The sequence below is a fragment of the Sinocyclocheilus rhinocerous genome, unplaced genomic scaffold (assembly GCF_001515625.1).
Source record: "Sinocyclocheilus rhinocerous isolate Xijiao unplaced genomic scaffold, SAMN03320098_v1.1 scaffold1017, whole genome shotgun sequence".
In the NCBI taxonomy this organism is placed as follows: Eukaryota; Metazoa; Chordata; class Actinopteri; order Cypriniformes; family Cyprinidae; genus Sinocyclocheilus; species Sinocyclocheilus rhinocerous.
Genome location: NW_015647031.1, coordinates 108,356 through 123,886, shown reverse-complemented (window position 1 = coordinate 123,886; position 15,531 = coordinate 108,356). Strand labels below are relative to the sequence as shown.

At 38.0% G+C, this 15,531-nt stretch overlaps 2 protein-coding genes across 3 annotated transcripts in view; one reads left to right on the top strand and one right to left on the bottom strand.

Annotated features, from left to right (window-relative positions):
- Positions 1 to 1,633: 1,633 nt before the first annotated feature.
- On the top strand, positions 1,634 to 7,359 carry LOC107708336 (signal recognition particle receptor subunit beta-like). Its single transcript, XM_016512529.1, has 7 exons — positions 1,634 to 1,847; positions 2,693 to 2,787; positions 2,879 to 2,956; positions 3,074 to 3,156; positions 4,808 to 4,944; positions 5,223 to 5,277; positions 6,780 to 7,359. The coding sequence occupies exons 1-7, from the start codon at positions 1,706 to 1,708 to the stop codon at positions 6,985 to 6,987; spliced, it is 798 nt and encodes a 265-aa protein (XP_016368015.1). The 5' UTR covers positions 1,634 to 1,705; the 3' UTR covers positions 6,988 to 7,359.
- A 2,416-nt stretch (positions 7,360 to 9,775) lies between these two features.
- wdr53 (WD repeat domain 53) overlaps positions 9,776 to 15,531 on the bottom strand; it is an 8,706-nt gene continuing 2,950 nt past the window's right edge. The window contains exons 2-3 of one of the 2 annotated variants that reach the window (XM_016512525.1): positions 14,847 to 15,336; positions 9,776 to 10,609 (exon numbers count right to left, since the gene is read on the bottom strand). In XM_016512525.1, coding sequence (XP_016368011.1) covers positions 9,983 to 10,609; positions 14,847 to 15,335 — 1,116 coding nt within the window. In that variant the 5' untranslated portion in view covers position 15,336 and the 3' untranslated portion in view covers positions 9,776 to 9,982. Of the gene's footprint in view, positions 10,610 to 14,846; positions 15,342 to 15,531 lie in introns of both variants that reach the window. The other variant, XM_016512526.1, reaches the window with a different exon arrangement.

The window sequence follows — 15,531 nt, the reverse complement described above, 5'->3', positions numbered from 1 at the left end:
TAAAAAACACTGCTCTCACATGTCTGTCTTTATTTACAGACGCATAAACCACTGATCTATAGAACTCTATTATGTATTAGAGGTATAAACCTGAAGTTAGAATTTACTTGACATACACACTGCAAACAATGCATAGTCTAAATTCATATTTGTTTTCATATTCTGCACACAGTTTGCAGGACATCTTAAATCATTAACACTCTTTGCTAAACAATCTATTCACAGTTTGAATACAAGTTGTGTTTTTAATGCTAAAAGCACCAACAACCACATACACAATGAAAAGTTGTGACAAGTGCGTGTAAATATGAATCAGATGAATTATAGTTCCGTGTGTTAGTCACTGAAAGCGTGATGAAATCCTCACAGCTCCCCTAAACACTACTGAGGGCTCTGAGACAGTCAGGGTTGACTAGCTTTAACTCATAACTATCGGTTAATCTACCGAGATATGACCCCAGCGAGGTCAGGATCTTCAGGCCAAATTATTCATACTGTTAACGAACTTGTGCCTAGCGTTAAATGCTAGTTCGTGTCTGTTCTGCGACTGCTTTGGACAGTGTTTACATCACAGCAGCTGATCGATAAACAAAGGTAACTAATCAATCACCGATCAGTCGATGCAGCAGTCAAACACACATGAACACACACGAAAGAGAACATGTAACAGTTAATAGAGATCCACAGACCTGCAGCTGCTGCAGATTAAAGCGCTTCCAGTACTGACACACCGACGTCGCGCTGCTAGCCGCCATCTTCGGTCCTCACGCGACGCGACACGACGGCAAACGGTCAGGGTTGCCAGGTTTTCACAATAAAATCCTCCCAATTGCTAACCAAAAAAAGCCCAAAACTAGCCCAGTCGTGTTTCGAGGGGGGGTCCATCGTTAAAAATCACGTTCGGCGGGGTAAAATAAACGTGTTTTTTTTGGCGGGGTTCCCCTGGTAAAATATCACGTTATTAGGATCGCTTCAACCCGCGGCGACAGTGTTAAAGTAGCCCAATCCCGCGGGAAAACCGCGGACTTGGCAACACTGCAAACGATGCCGTTTCCTACCAGACACTCATCGAGCCGATTCAAAACTCACAACGTTTGTGCATTAAAAAAAAGTGCGATTAAAATTTTCAAAGGATCGGTATCCAGGGTGCAAAATAAAATATGCCCTAGCAATCTCAATTAAATGATTGAAGGGAATACCCAAACGGTAATTACAAACAACTGCGATTGGTTTATCCTGGTAAACCATGAGAAAATTAACACATCGCGTCAACGCGCTAGCAATCTATTAAACCTAAGAGTTTAACAGACGTTGAATTGAAAATACACAATGAGGAAACACAATATGTATATTTATCTTTAAAAAAATTTTTTTATAAATTACTGGCCGACCCGTTTTATGCTAATTTGACATTGTAACTTGTGTCAACTTATTCTATTTCTAAAATATGGTAAACACACACACAAAAAAAAACATTTTATTTCCATGGTGAGCTGAACGAACACTACTATGGCAAAGGTTAGCTCATTAATATTAATTATTTCCGCACCTCAACCCTCCAGGCAGATTGGCCAGTAACGACCGCGCATGCTTATTAATATTCATGAGGTAAGCCGTCACCATAGTAGAACGCGGAACTACGCAAGTCTCTGAAGTTAGTACACGTGTCATTCACTTCCGCTGTCTTCTGCCTGGTCAATCAAACATGGACGAGAAGATTCATCTAGATCTGGAGGACTTCTCTGAGGAGCAGTTCATGGAGAGCTTCCTGAAAGAGATTCAGAGTGAAGAAGCCGTCTTCATCCTCGGGATATTCCTGGCTTTAGCGCTCGTGGTTCTCACTATCGGTAAGAATTAAGCAGCTTTATTGTCATATCAAAGCAAACATTCATACAAGACATTATTAGAATTAGCCAGCATAACTATTATTATTGTTTGTATATTGACTGTGCACGTGTCTTGGACACATTAGATGTTTCACAAAAATATTTGAGGCATTTACGAGGGTTCACATCCCAATAATAATAAAAAAAAGTGTTGTATTTTTGTATGAACAAGCAGTCTTCTAACAGATGATTTGACTCTGATCTGATCTCACCATCACTGGGATTACATGAAGATTCAGAAGCAGCTCAGAACTTCAGACCAAAGCTTAGATTCACTGGCAAAGACTCTTGAAATAACATACCTGCAGACTACCTGAAGACTGCACAAGTGTAACGTTATTTGAGAACGGGCTGTCTTATAGCTAACACCAACACTGAAGAAGAATTTGAAAATTAACTTTTCATGGCATTGTTTATTGTAAATATTCTTCCTTAACAGCGGTCTCTTCCTGAAGTGCTTCACTTTTACCGGTACTGTAATTGAGTGGCATCCCATAATAGCCACACTGTGAACTCTGACATTTCAATATGAACGGTGTAATATCAATTTTTCCACGAGAATGCTAAAACATTTTGTAACATTTCTTGTCTGACGGTACTTAAAGGGGTCATATGATGCGATAATAATGTTCTTTTTAGCAGCATCATATGACCCCTTTAAGTCCTTGCATAGTAAAAAGTTTGACATTTCTGAAACGGAACACTGTTTTATATTACAGTGACCTGTTGATATGATGCATCAGCTTTTATGGTTGACACTTTCCTGACATTACACACACACACATGTTCTTTTTCTGAAATCGTAGTGTTCTTTGGGAATTTCTGGGGCTCCAGTAAAGCCAGGAACGCTGTGCTGCTGCTGGGACTCTGTGACTCCGGGAAAACTCTTCTGTTCACTCGAGTGAGTAAAGTAAAAGATTACACAACACAAGCTTTCTTACTCTTGCGGCACACAGTCATTAGACTGGAAATGATTTGCAGTGTTTTCCCAGTTATTACTAGGGAAGTTTGTAAGAACTCAGACGTCCATCACAGAGAACAGCGCCACATACAAGAGCAAAAACGACAGGGTAAGTTATTTAATAGCATTACAACTGTGTGCGTTTGATGTTATGAGGCAGCTGAGTGGATTTTAAACATACGATTTAATTGGCTAAATAACACACTGAATGTTTTTGATATTGCAGGGTGGCAGCTGGACTCTTATCGATGTTCCTGGTCATGAAAGTTTAAGAGTTCAGATTGTGGAGAAGCACAAGGCCGTGGCTCGGTGAGTTATGAAGATAAATGTGAGCTTTTCTGACTGCGCATGAAGGCCTGTTCATTCTCACTGAGAGTATTAGTTGCGTGGAAGCTTTTGAATGGAAAGAATGGGTTCCTGGGATCCTGCTCACTGCGGGAACATTCACATGATGACCGGCTGGCTTGTTGTAATCTGGGGAACAGTCCAGTTTTTTATCTTTGAACTGCTAAAGCAAACGAAGCAATCCGTCAGAGATGAGCTTTCTTCACATTAGTTGTACCACGGACACAGTTTCACTCTCTCGCTCTAGAAACAACGGAAAGTCCACAAATAACTAATGCGCAAATATAATACATGTGTATACATGCAAGACCGAGGTCAGAGGTGTATGCAGTGCTCTTCTATCTCATGCACTTAAAAACACACAAGTAATGCAAACAGCCAATTGCAAAAATTAAATTATTATAATAAACTTTTCTCATAATTTAAGTCCAATTCTGTCAAGACTGAGCCTGTGTTCTCTTTATAAATTCACCATGGAATAATTTTTTTAAAATGGAATGTTATAATGTTGATTATAAATTAATTATTTGTGCACATCTTTTTTATATATATAATTCATGTGCCCTCATAATCAAAAGCATAATTTGTTTGGACTTTGTGGTGCATATATTAATAAATCAGAGGTAGCAGTTTATTTTACTGCCCTGTTCCGCATGTTAAGACGTTAAGATGTCCGCATCAAAAGAAATTTACAAAAGGGATTTTATGTCCATTGAAAGCACATTAAATGTAAGTAAAGTGTCTAGTTTTAAGGTTTCACATAAGTTTTGGAGAATAAAATGTTAAAATTTGGTTGAAATAATGTTACATTGTCATTCAGTGTAACACAATAGTTAAGTAAAAATAAAAAAAACATGCTTATTCTGACTTGTACATAATAAAATACATAAAAGCATAAGGGAGCATATTAAATTTGATTGTGTTTTAAATGAGTACAAATTTTGTACATATTAAAATATATAAAAGAATGAGTGAGCATATTAAATTTGATTGGGTTTTAAATGAGTAAAAAATTCTTACTGACAAATGGGCAAAACCTTTTTAAAAATTTAAAATTACAACTAATTAGTATTTGGGGTGAAAGTAATTAGTCTTTTAATATGTCATAAATTGATTTTTGGTGTAAATATGCCTGACAAGATTGTTACACTGAATGATATTTTAGTGGGTGTCTTCTGTAAATCAGGGGAAAATGTATGATATTTATTTTTTGCTCGTAAAAACAAAAACAAAATTGCAATTAAATTAAACGGAAAACTTAACAAAAAATTTGGGGAAAAACAACAACAATTTAAAGCAGTATTACTTTTTATGCTTAAAGCCTTTTTCGTCTTTGACTCGCATACAATGTAGTTATTATAGTAATAACTAGGTGCTAACCCTTAACCTAACCTTAACCCATGTGGTTATCTTCTCTTACCCAGTATTTTTGTGGATCATCTCAGATTCTGTATTCCTGATGATGCATCATAAATTTGCTGTCTATTTAGTTCAAACACCATTCCCACCTTTCAGTGTGAATAAACGTGCAATCATTTATCAGTACTTCTAGCTGCTAGATGTTCAGACAGAGACCTCTTGGTTGAGTGACTGAAAGCTCTTTGCTGGATTGCAGAGCCGTTGTGTTTGTGGTGGACAGCAGCATCTTCCAGAAGGACGTCAGAGATGTGGCTGAGTTCCTCTACTCCATCCTCACAGACAACATAGTGGCAAAAAATGCCCCCACACTTGTGGTAGCCTGCAACAAACAAGGTTATTGTTGAATTTAACATTCTCAATTACAATCCATGGTGCTCTAGATGTGAGAATTGGCCAATGCCTCAAAGAGAAAATACAGAACATCATTTGCTCTGAATTTGAGTCGTAAAGATTTAGTGGGAACGCAAGTGCACTGCAGTTTTTTTTTTCACCAGACTGAACACTGTGCACCACTAATGATTGTATCACTAATGAAGTATTTTTCATAAATATGTGAATAGAGGGATTTCATGTGTATGGAGTACATGTTTGTTTTCTTTCTTTTACTGTAGATATCACTATGGCAAAATCAGCTAAATTAATTCAGCAGCAGTTGGAGAAGGAGATGTGAGTATTCACTCATTTCCGTCTCAGGGTTAAAGTGCCCTTATTATGCTCATTTACAAGTTCATAATATTATTTTGGGGGTCTGCTAGAATGCATTTACATGAGTAACAGTATTTGTCTAATACTGTACAGTGCACCAATCAAAGCAGACTGGGCTTTTCAGAAGTACAGGCTTTAAAGAGACGGGAGCTAAACAGAGCATTTCAGAAACGCTCCTGTCTCTTTAAAGCCTGTACTTCTGAAAACCCTGCTTGGGGATTCAGCTATAAACAGTATCACATCTATGGTAACTATGAAATTGTTTTTTTTTTTATGCCCTCGAAATCACGTACCCAACTGTTCTTTAAGGGAGTGCATTATGCAAATGTGTAACACTAAGTCATGAAATAATGGCAGCACTAGAAACGAGACGTTTCAGGTGTTTTCTGTTGCAGAGATGAACTATCATTGCTGTGGGCTTTGTAAATGTGCAGGTGGTTTACATGCAAGGTGCTTCTCTGTGAAACATCTAGTAGCATTGGTGTCATCAGTGTTGGGTGTAACGCATTACAAGTAATGCGAGTTACATAATCAGATTACTGTTACATGAATCTCACTTGCAATAAAAAACGATTCAGTATTTCTCAAAATGAATAAAATTGCCTTTGCTAGCGGCAAGTGTGAGTGTAAATTATTTTAAAGATAGCTTATGACTGCTTGTTTTCATGGTACTTTTCCAATGTTTTGTGGCTAAAAAGTTCAAATGTTTAAGCTGTAAACTTAACTAGTAAAGTAACACATTACTTTTTAATTTAGTTACTTTTTAATACAAATTACTTTTTAATTTAGTTACTTTTTAATACAAATTACTTTTTAATTTAGTTACTTTTTAATACAAGTTACTTTTACAAATAAGTTACTTTTTTTCCCATTTATTGATTGACCGCTGTCCTGTCCCCATGCTGAGAGAAATCGGGAGTGAGATGTCACTGTAGTTCTAGAATAAATGTGAACATGCATTAATTTCTCACTTGCAAAAAAAAAAAAAAAGAATAAAAGCCATGAAATGCAACTCAGAATATTTATTCCCATTGTATTAACCAGTGTCTTTGATGATCCAATTCAACCATACTAATAACCAAAAATTACTCTAGATAAACATTTGTGCTGCTTTAGTTTTTTTTATTGCTGAACTTTCTTCTGCGTTCTACTGTACAGACGTTAATTTACTTTTCCTTCAGCCTGAGGATTATTCATTTCGCTTTTACGTTTGCCAAAAATATAACTTTTTTTATTTTAAAAACGAACAAGCAAGCCCTGCCCAGATTTAAAAAGTAACTCGAAATTAATATAACGCACTTTCCATAAATAGTAACAAAGTAACGTAATTGGTTACTTTTTTTTAGTGAGTAATGCAATATTGTAATGCATTACATTTAAAAGTAACTTTCCGCAACACTGGGTGTCACATGTGTTGCTGTTACTTGTTACAGATTGATTGTAGGTTTGTGTCTGCTCCACAGGAATACTCTGAGATTGACGCGTTCTGCGGCCCTCTCCTCTCAGGACGGGGCTGTGGGGGGTTCTGTGTATCTGGGTAAGAAAGGCAAAGATTTTGAGTTTTCTCAGCTGCCCAATCAGGTGGAGTTCATTGAGTGCAGCGCACGTGGAAGCAAAGAAGATGGAGGTGCTGATATCGACGCTATAGAGAAGTGCCTGGCTAAGCTCTGAAGAGCTCGACAGCTAGAATTAAGCTCATTCATAAACTTGTAATTTAGAGCATTTTTTGTGATCTCTGGATTTTTTTTTCTTTCTTCAGTATTGTTGTACCAATCCAAGAGTATACAGCATGTCCTACAGATACAGCACATTGTGTGTTCAACCAGAATCAATGTATATTGTATGAATGAAAACACTGACACTTCTATTTGCCTTCGTGTTTTCACTTTTCACTTCAGGGCTCTTTTTGATTTAAAACTGGAGCCAGGTCAACATTTTACTTCTGTTCAACTGTGTTGTATTTTGTTTTGCTAGAGGCAAGTGTGAGTGTAAATTATATTAAAGATGGCTTATGACTGCTTGTTTTCATGGTGCCTTTCCAAAGTTTTGTGGCTAAAAAGTTCAAATGTTTAAGATGTACTTTGTACTGTATTTTACTGGAGCATTCCAGGTTCAAAACAAGCTGAGCTCTGTGTGGCATGAGGCTGGTTTAAAGTCATTCGATAAGTAAAACAACTCAATGTCTGTAAAGGGCATACGATATGGAGGCAATAAGACTCAAAGCAATAATGTCAGCACTGACAGATGGTGAAATGGCATTTTAGACTACTAGGACAAGTCCAGGTCCCTGAGTATATTCCTTAAACGAGGTTAAGCATCTTCCTAGGAGACTAGTTTACTCAAGAGTAGATGGATAACCACAATGCTTGGTTCCAATAAATAAGGTACTTTCAGGTTGAGTAGCCATTACAAATTATTCTCTGAACCAGAGGTATTTTCTGTATGCATACCCTACTGATGAACAGTACAGATGACACACAATAATATATAGTTATATCCCAGACAGCAGCTGACTTCGCGCCAGATCTGTTTTAAAACCGGCAAATCCGCGTTACAGTCACATCGGTTTCAGTGCTGTAACACGGACCCAGGCATGCTTGTAATCATTGCTTTCATAATTTATGCTTAAATACAGTCATAATCTACTTATATGATTTGTATTATCCGGGAACTGTACAAATACTGTGGCATATGGACATTACTCTTTTTATTTGTAACAAAGTAACATGCATTTTCTGTAAAGCTGTATTGAAATATGTATTGTGAAAAGCACTATACAAATAAACTAATTGTATTTGAATTCTAGATATGTATACAACTTATTTGTGTGTGTGTGTGTGTGTGTGTGTGTAGGCATATATATATATATATATATATATACACACACAAAATGAGCTGGCCCAGATCCGGCATGGTGCTGGACCAGATCCGGCCCACATTTGGGCCAAATCACCATAAAGGAATCCGCATCTGGTCCAGAGCTGACCCAGTTCTGGTCCAGATCGGGAAAAACGGATCTGTGCCGGTATTGGCCCATTGTGCCAAAAGACACCGGCCCGAGTCCGTTGTGCGGATCTGGACCAGAACTTCAGATGGGTCTGGGCCAGATCTGGCCCAGATGATTTTTGCTATCTGGGATAGGGCCTGGTTTATAAAATCTACCATCATACATTTGATCTAAAGTCATTCTCAAATGTGCATATGTGATTCAGAGAAATGAATATAAGCACACCTTCGCAAATGATCTTGAAATTGTGCACAGCTGAATGGTTTCAGATCTCTGCCCTGAATAGCAAGAACTGCTTAGATTTCCAAACACCTGCAGTATACTCCCGAAAGAAAAGTGTGCACATCTGCTCAGAACCTGATGTGGTGCGAAGCACTTTTCCATTACAAAGACGGCTTTTACAAATATAAACTCTGGCTTGGATTTTAGCATATGCACACTCAAGATCAAATCTGTGCATATGCATGATTTATAAATGAGGTCCATATTTCTTAATTAGAAAGCATTATTATAACACAAATTTACCTTACAAACCATAAATGTTCTCTTTTTTTGCTTATGAAAATGTACTATTGTTCTACAGTATCCATACTTCCGGACCATCTGCCATGTTATCATTGTCGGGTGACCTAAAACATCAATTGTGCTTTCCCGCCATTTACAAATTCTCTCCCATGGCCTCATGGGATAGTACAGTATCTCTTGGATGCACCTGACAGAAACTCTGCAAAAGTAGTTTTACAAACAGGTTGACATGCGTACTCATCTTCACTCTTCAGTTCACCTCAAGCTAAATTTGGTCTAAACAAACAGGAAAAAAAACTCAGTGAAAGGCATTTAGTCACCCTGAAAATCGCCAGAGGTGGAGAGTAACGAAGTGCTTTTACTTGAGTATCGTACTTAAGTACACTTTTTGCGTATCTGTACTTGAGTATTGTATCCTGGAAACTTATGACTAACTTCACTACACTCTATAAAAAATGCTGGGTTGTTTCATCCCAACTTTGGGTCAAATATGGACTAACCCAACTTTTGGGTTAAAAATGTAATGTAAAAATTTAACCCAATGGTTGGGTTAGTCCATATTTGACCCAAAGTTGGGTTGAAACAACCCAGCATTTTTTAGAGTGTACATTTGAAAGACAAATATTGTACTTTTCACTCCACTACATTTCTATCAAGGTCCTCGAAGTAGAAAGTCGTTACTATGTAGCAGCTTTGAAAGTCAGTGGGTGATTTTTTTTCTTCAGACAGCCTATCAGTAATCAGCCTTGTAGTGATTTTCCACTAGTATGTAGTGGCGTTAAATAAACCTGTTTTTTTTTTACATTCTAAAAGCTTTTAATTCCAAAGTTACTACAAGCTAGTCAGTGCATTCAGTAAGTCTAATATATTGTAAGTTGCTTCAGAGGCATTGCAAATATTACATACAACAATAATACAACAGTGCATTGACAAGTACTTTTGGTACTTTTTGGATGCAAGTACTTCTGTACTTTTACTTAAGTAAAAATCTGTCTTCACAATGGATAGAGTTGTGTACTTGGTCCACCTCTGAAAATCAGACCAAAAGATGAGCAATAAATGACTGAGAAAGGCATAATCTAAGCTGTAGATCTTGCATTAAGTTTACATAACTTTAATATGATTTCCCAAACATTATAGCGCATCCAGCGAATACACAGATGGACTGGAACTTTGGTCTGTCACCAGCAGACTCGGCTTTCCCTTTAACACAGCTGGACAAACCCAGTTCACCTTCTCCCCGTGATTAAAAGACAGTTTTGGCACGGTTTTTCCATGCGTCTCTGAACTAGAGGAAGCACTGCCAGCTTCTGCTTCCTCCCCACTCATCTGTTGTTTCTGGTTTTGAACTTGAGAGACTGCCTTCGCTCTGGCTTTAGGTTTCTTTTTGCGGCTCTTACGCTTCCTCTCATTGGCCACCAGAGCATCTTCACTGAGGTCCCAGAGAGCCACGAGCCCGTCGTTTCCTCCGGTGGCCAGCCAGTACGGATGGGACAGAAAGCTGATGAAGTGAGCCTGCGATGCTCCCTGAGAATGAGCCTTGAACATCCCTCGTTCCCTGAGCCTGGAGTCTTCAGACACCCGCAGGAGGTGGATGCAGCCATCCTCAGCAGCACAGGCAAACACGTTACCGCAGGACGCGGCATCAACGCAGTGTGCGAGAGGAGGGTTGAACATCTGCCCCGCTCTCTGCGGATGAGCATCTTCTTGCAGACTGAAGGTCCAGAGTGGACGCACCTTTGGCAGGTTCCACAGCATTGCCTGCGAGATGGGAAACACAAACCAAACAAACCATTTCATTCAGCATCACCATCTTGATTTTTCAAGGCTGGTTCCGATTGCCGATGTTTTTACAGCAAATGGTTGATGGCTGACTTTTTTTAAATATTTAATTTTTTAAGCAAAACGTGGGAAAGAATGAAAGCATGAAGAAAATATGAGTGCATTTAAAATTAGAGGCAAGCACTGCATTTTAATCATGACCCAAACAAAGATGCTACATGAAGAATGTGCAGGTTCTGATTTAAATAAGATCACATGTGACCCTGCAGCACAAAAGCAGTGTTAAGTCGCTGGGGTATATTTGTAGCAATAGCCAACAATACATTGCAAGGGTCAAAATTATAGATTTTTCTTTTATGCCAAAAATCATTAGGATATTAAGTAAAGATCATGTTCATGAAGATATTTTGTAAATTTCCTACTGTAAATATATCAAAACTTAATTTTTGATTAGTAATATGCATTGCTAAGAACTTCATTTGAACAACTTTAAAGATGATTTTCTCAATATTTAGATTTTTTTGCACTCTCAGATTCCAGATTTTCAAATAGTTGTATCTCAGCCAAATATTGTCCTATCCTAACAAACCATACACCAATGGAAAGATTATTTATTCAGCTTTCAGATGATGTATAAATCTCAATTTCAAAAAATTGACCCTTATGACTGGTTTTGTGGGCCAGGGTCACATATAATCGGATTTAGCTTTGTTAAAACAGCAGACTGTCAGAATGAGAACGCAAATTCACTCTCTGACAGCAGGTGGCGCTTTCCTTGGTCCCAGGGTCATTCTGTGTCAACTCAACCAGAGATCCCCAGCTCAAATGTTACTTTTTCTGGTGAAAGACGTACATAAATGAAGAAGAAAGCCAAGTATTAAATATCATAGAAGAAGATTTAGCTACCGAGTAATCCACTATTTTGTAGAGGGGCTCAAAATGACAATTTTCACCTGAGATTCAGAGCCAAACTCAGGGGGGTAAAATGACTTTAGAAAGATAGCAGCAGTTCTATTAATAAAATATGCTGACTTTAGCAATCTTTGTTGCAATATATGCCAATACAGTCCATTCAAAAATGGGGGAAAAGCACCTTTCAAGGTTTTTTTCTCCAAAGTTTGCATGCCTGTAACTCAACAAGTATTAAATATATCTTAATGACCTTTTAGATTTTGGGTCTTAACAAACTTTCCTTTTGCCATCTTAATTTTAAAGGCCCTGCATGGTTCAGTTCCAGAGATATTGGAATATCTAAATATGGCTCCGCCATTAACAAACCATTAACTACGACTAGGGCTGCATAATTAATCGAATTTCTAATCGCGATTACAATTACGGATGCCACAATTACATAATCGTTCAAAGCATCAATTAATCGTTCAAAGTCCACTTATGTTATTCTGCACGCTTAAGATGCGTTTTTTCTTTGTGCATGTTATCTTAAGGGTTTTTCCATTGTTTGGAACAATTTTAGTTTTAGTATAACATTATAATACCATGCATATTTTTACCTTTTTATTTAAAGAGAAACCAATCCGATGTATAGTTGACATTTGAGGCTTAATACTATAGAAAAGCAATAAAAGTTTTTCAGTTAGTGTTTTCAGCTTGTTTATTTTCATATAAAAATATGGCATGCAGTTGCTTCAAACAAAGGTGTAAACATCATTCATTTAATCGCAAATTAATAATCGCAATTACAATTTCAAAGGAATAATCGACAATTATGATTTTTGTCATAATCGTGCAGCCCTAACTACGACTTTTGCCTCAATAACCTTCTAATTTGCTGCTTAATAATAGTAAGGTAGCCTAGTTGTTAAATTTAGGTTGGATAGATTAGGGGTGTAGAATATGGTCATGCAGAATGTGCTTTATAGACCAATTTCAGTGTTTGCAAACAGTGATGACGTTTTTTGTGGGCGGAGCCTATCTGGTGGCAGAAAATGACAGTTTTAACGTATCAGTCTATTCAAGCCAAGGAATAAAAAATTAAATTTTGAATTTATATTTCAAAATTCAGATTTTTTTTCTTGCAATTCCGAGATTATATCTCACAATTCTGGTAAGAAAAATCAACTCGTCATTCTTTCTTTTTAGTTTATAATCCCACACTTCTGGCTTTTATTCCTCAGAATTTACAAACTCGCAATTGTTGAGTTGTATCTATAAAGTTATAAAGTCCGAACTAGGAGATATAAACTTGCATTAGCAAGAAAAAAAGTCAGAATTGTGGAAGTTAAAAGTTATATTTCCCTCCACTTGCTCCCAGTGTTTTTATGCCACCACAATGCACACGCAGCTGCAAGTGACGTAACTGTGACGTCTACTCCAAATTGGTCTATAAATACTATTAAACAGCCAATATGTTAATAATAAGCATTGCTAACAAGCAGTTAATAGTGAGAATTGGTCCTCTATACTAAAGTGACAAACCAAAAAAAAAAAAAGACAAACCATACTGTGGTAAATTTGGACAGAAACCATGTTACACTTTTCCATTCTGCTACCATGATCAAACATGAAATGACCTGTTAATCATAAAGTCTCCCTGTTGCTTTATTCTTCACTACTTTGAGCATACAACAGAGGGCGCAATTTCCATCTTATGTGCAACAGTTACACGTTTGAGACACAATTTGAGAGTGCTGTATCACCAACTTCACCAGGCTGTACTTTTATGTGAAGTATGAACACAACATATGAGTAGCTGACAAGAGGCATACGATATGCAAGTCATGCAAAACTATAAACGCACCTCAGCAAGGCAAATGAATTCCATCACATTTCTAAGGCGCCGAAAAAACGTGGAATACAGCCATGCAAAAGTGTTTTGCATTAGACGTAAATAAATTAAACCAGCAGCCAGTAACGCACCTGCTCTTTCTGAGTCCATCATTTGTGCTGTGGGTAATGTGAATAATGGCAGTAAAAAATTCACCACAATTCTTAGCGAATAATAAGAATAATGGTATTTTCATGTGAACGGGAGTGAAAAGCTTTGCTCTTGACATGTAAACATCATAATGCAATTAAGATGTTCCTAGGGCAAGACTACAAATGAGAGGGGATAGGGCTTTTTCCATGATTGCCCCTAAATTGTGGAATAGTCTTCCACTGTATATCAGAACTGCTAAAAACATTGTCAGATTTTAAGGCTAAGTTAAAAACTCATCTGTTTTCTCTGGATTTTAATGTATTATAGAGATTAACTTAATCTCTTTAAACTGTTTTGAATGTTGTTTTATATGTAAAGCACTTTGGTCAACTTCAAGTTGTTTTAAATCGTGCTCTAGAAATAAATTGACATTGACATAAAATGAAATATCACCAGTATATTAATTTATATAACCTTGCATTAGCAGTATATTAATTTGCATGTTAACTAGGAGAGGTTGATATATTCGTAGTCGTTAAATAATACATTAACCATAAACCTTCAAAAGGGTGGTCTGGAGGGCTGCTGTGGCATGAAGCTGCTGTGCTACCCAGAAGGCTACAGCTCCAACGCTTCTGGCAAGAAACTAAAGGGATGATTTTTTTGACATGTCCCACCCTGACTTTAAAGGTGACGTATCATGCTATAATCAGGTCCCCAGTGCATCTACCAACCCAGAAAACATGAAAAATAACAACCCAGTAACTGGTAAGCCTTGCTCTGCAAGCTTGTGAAAAAACGAGCCAGAAAAACTAATTTGTTCTGAACATAAACCTGTGTGTATTTGACAGTTTAAGCGCAATAAGACATGAAAGAGAACTTCGTTTAGTGCTCACATGCCGCTTTCTGTGCGTGTGCTTCGGATGTGTGCGCTCAGGAAACTATATCAGAAGTTTAAACTTGTATGGTTTAAAATGATTTTGATTTCAGCGCGATAGACATTATAATCAAAACCAAACAGATGTTTTTTAGCAAAGTATGTGAGCAATGAGCTGTAAAGGCACAGTCCAGACACATTCTGGGGACACCTGAGACTTGTATTACATCTTGTAAAAAGGGGCATATTAGGTTTCCTTCAAGAAAAGGATGATTTCTTTGACATGTTCCACTCTGACTTTAACACATCAAAGAAAACTGCATTTCTCAAGCCACTTCACAGGAACTGTAACACAGACTTATCTTTCAAAATACAAAAAGTAGCAGCTGTGCGTTACTTTGTGCAAACGTGCCATACGATGGGCCAAGCCCCGTTCATCAATCACCATCTCTGTATCTCACCTGCATGTCGAGTCCTGCAGACACTAAACTCTGAGGCCGGTGAGGTCGGAAGGTCACAGACGAGCAGATGTTGTCATGTTTCCGCAGTGTCCTGATGACTTTCTCCAGCTGTAGGTCAACGACTCTCACGGCTCCGGAATCATCCGCCGCAGCGAGCAGAGCACCGCTCTCGTTCACAGACAGCCAGTTTATCTCCTCCTCACCCACGTCTGCCAGCTGTGTCACAGCCGTCTTCAGGTTCCTGGTGTCTAGTACACTAACCGTGCGTGCATGAGAGGCGTACAGCATGCAGGGGGTCGACGGTGAGAATGCGACGCACGTGACATCATCATCAGCGCTCAGGTGCAGTTTAGAGACCGGCGATCCGTCGTGACTCCACAAGGTCAGTTCACCTCCTTCTGCTCCAGTCGCCACCATATGCTCTGATTCAGAGGAGACTCCGGCACAAAGCACAGGTGTGGCGTGACCGCCAGTCCATATGTGTGACATCCTGGTCACACACAAACACAGAGTCAACTCCAGTGTTGAGGGTAACACAAGTTACGTAATCAGATTACTTTTTTCAAGTAACGCATTACTTTTTAATTTAGAAGGAAATATCAGAGTTACTTTTTCAAGTAAGTAACAGCAGTTACTTTGTTTCCATGTGTTGAGTGACAGCTCTGGTGTTGCCATGGTGACAGAA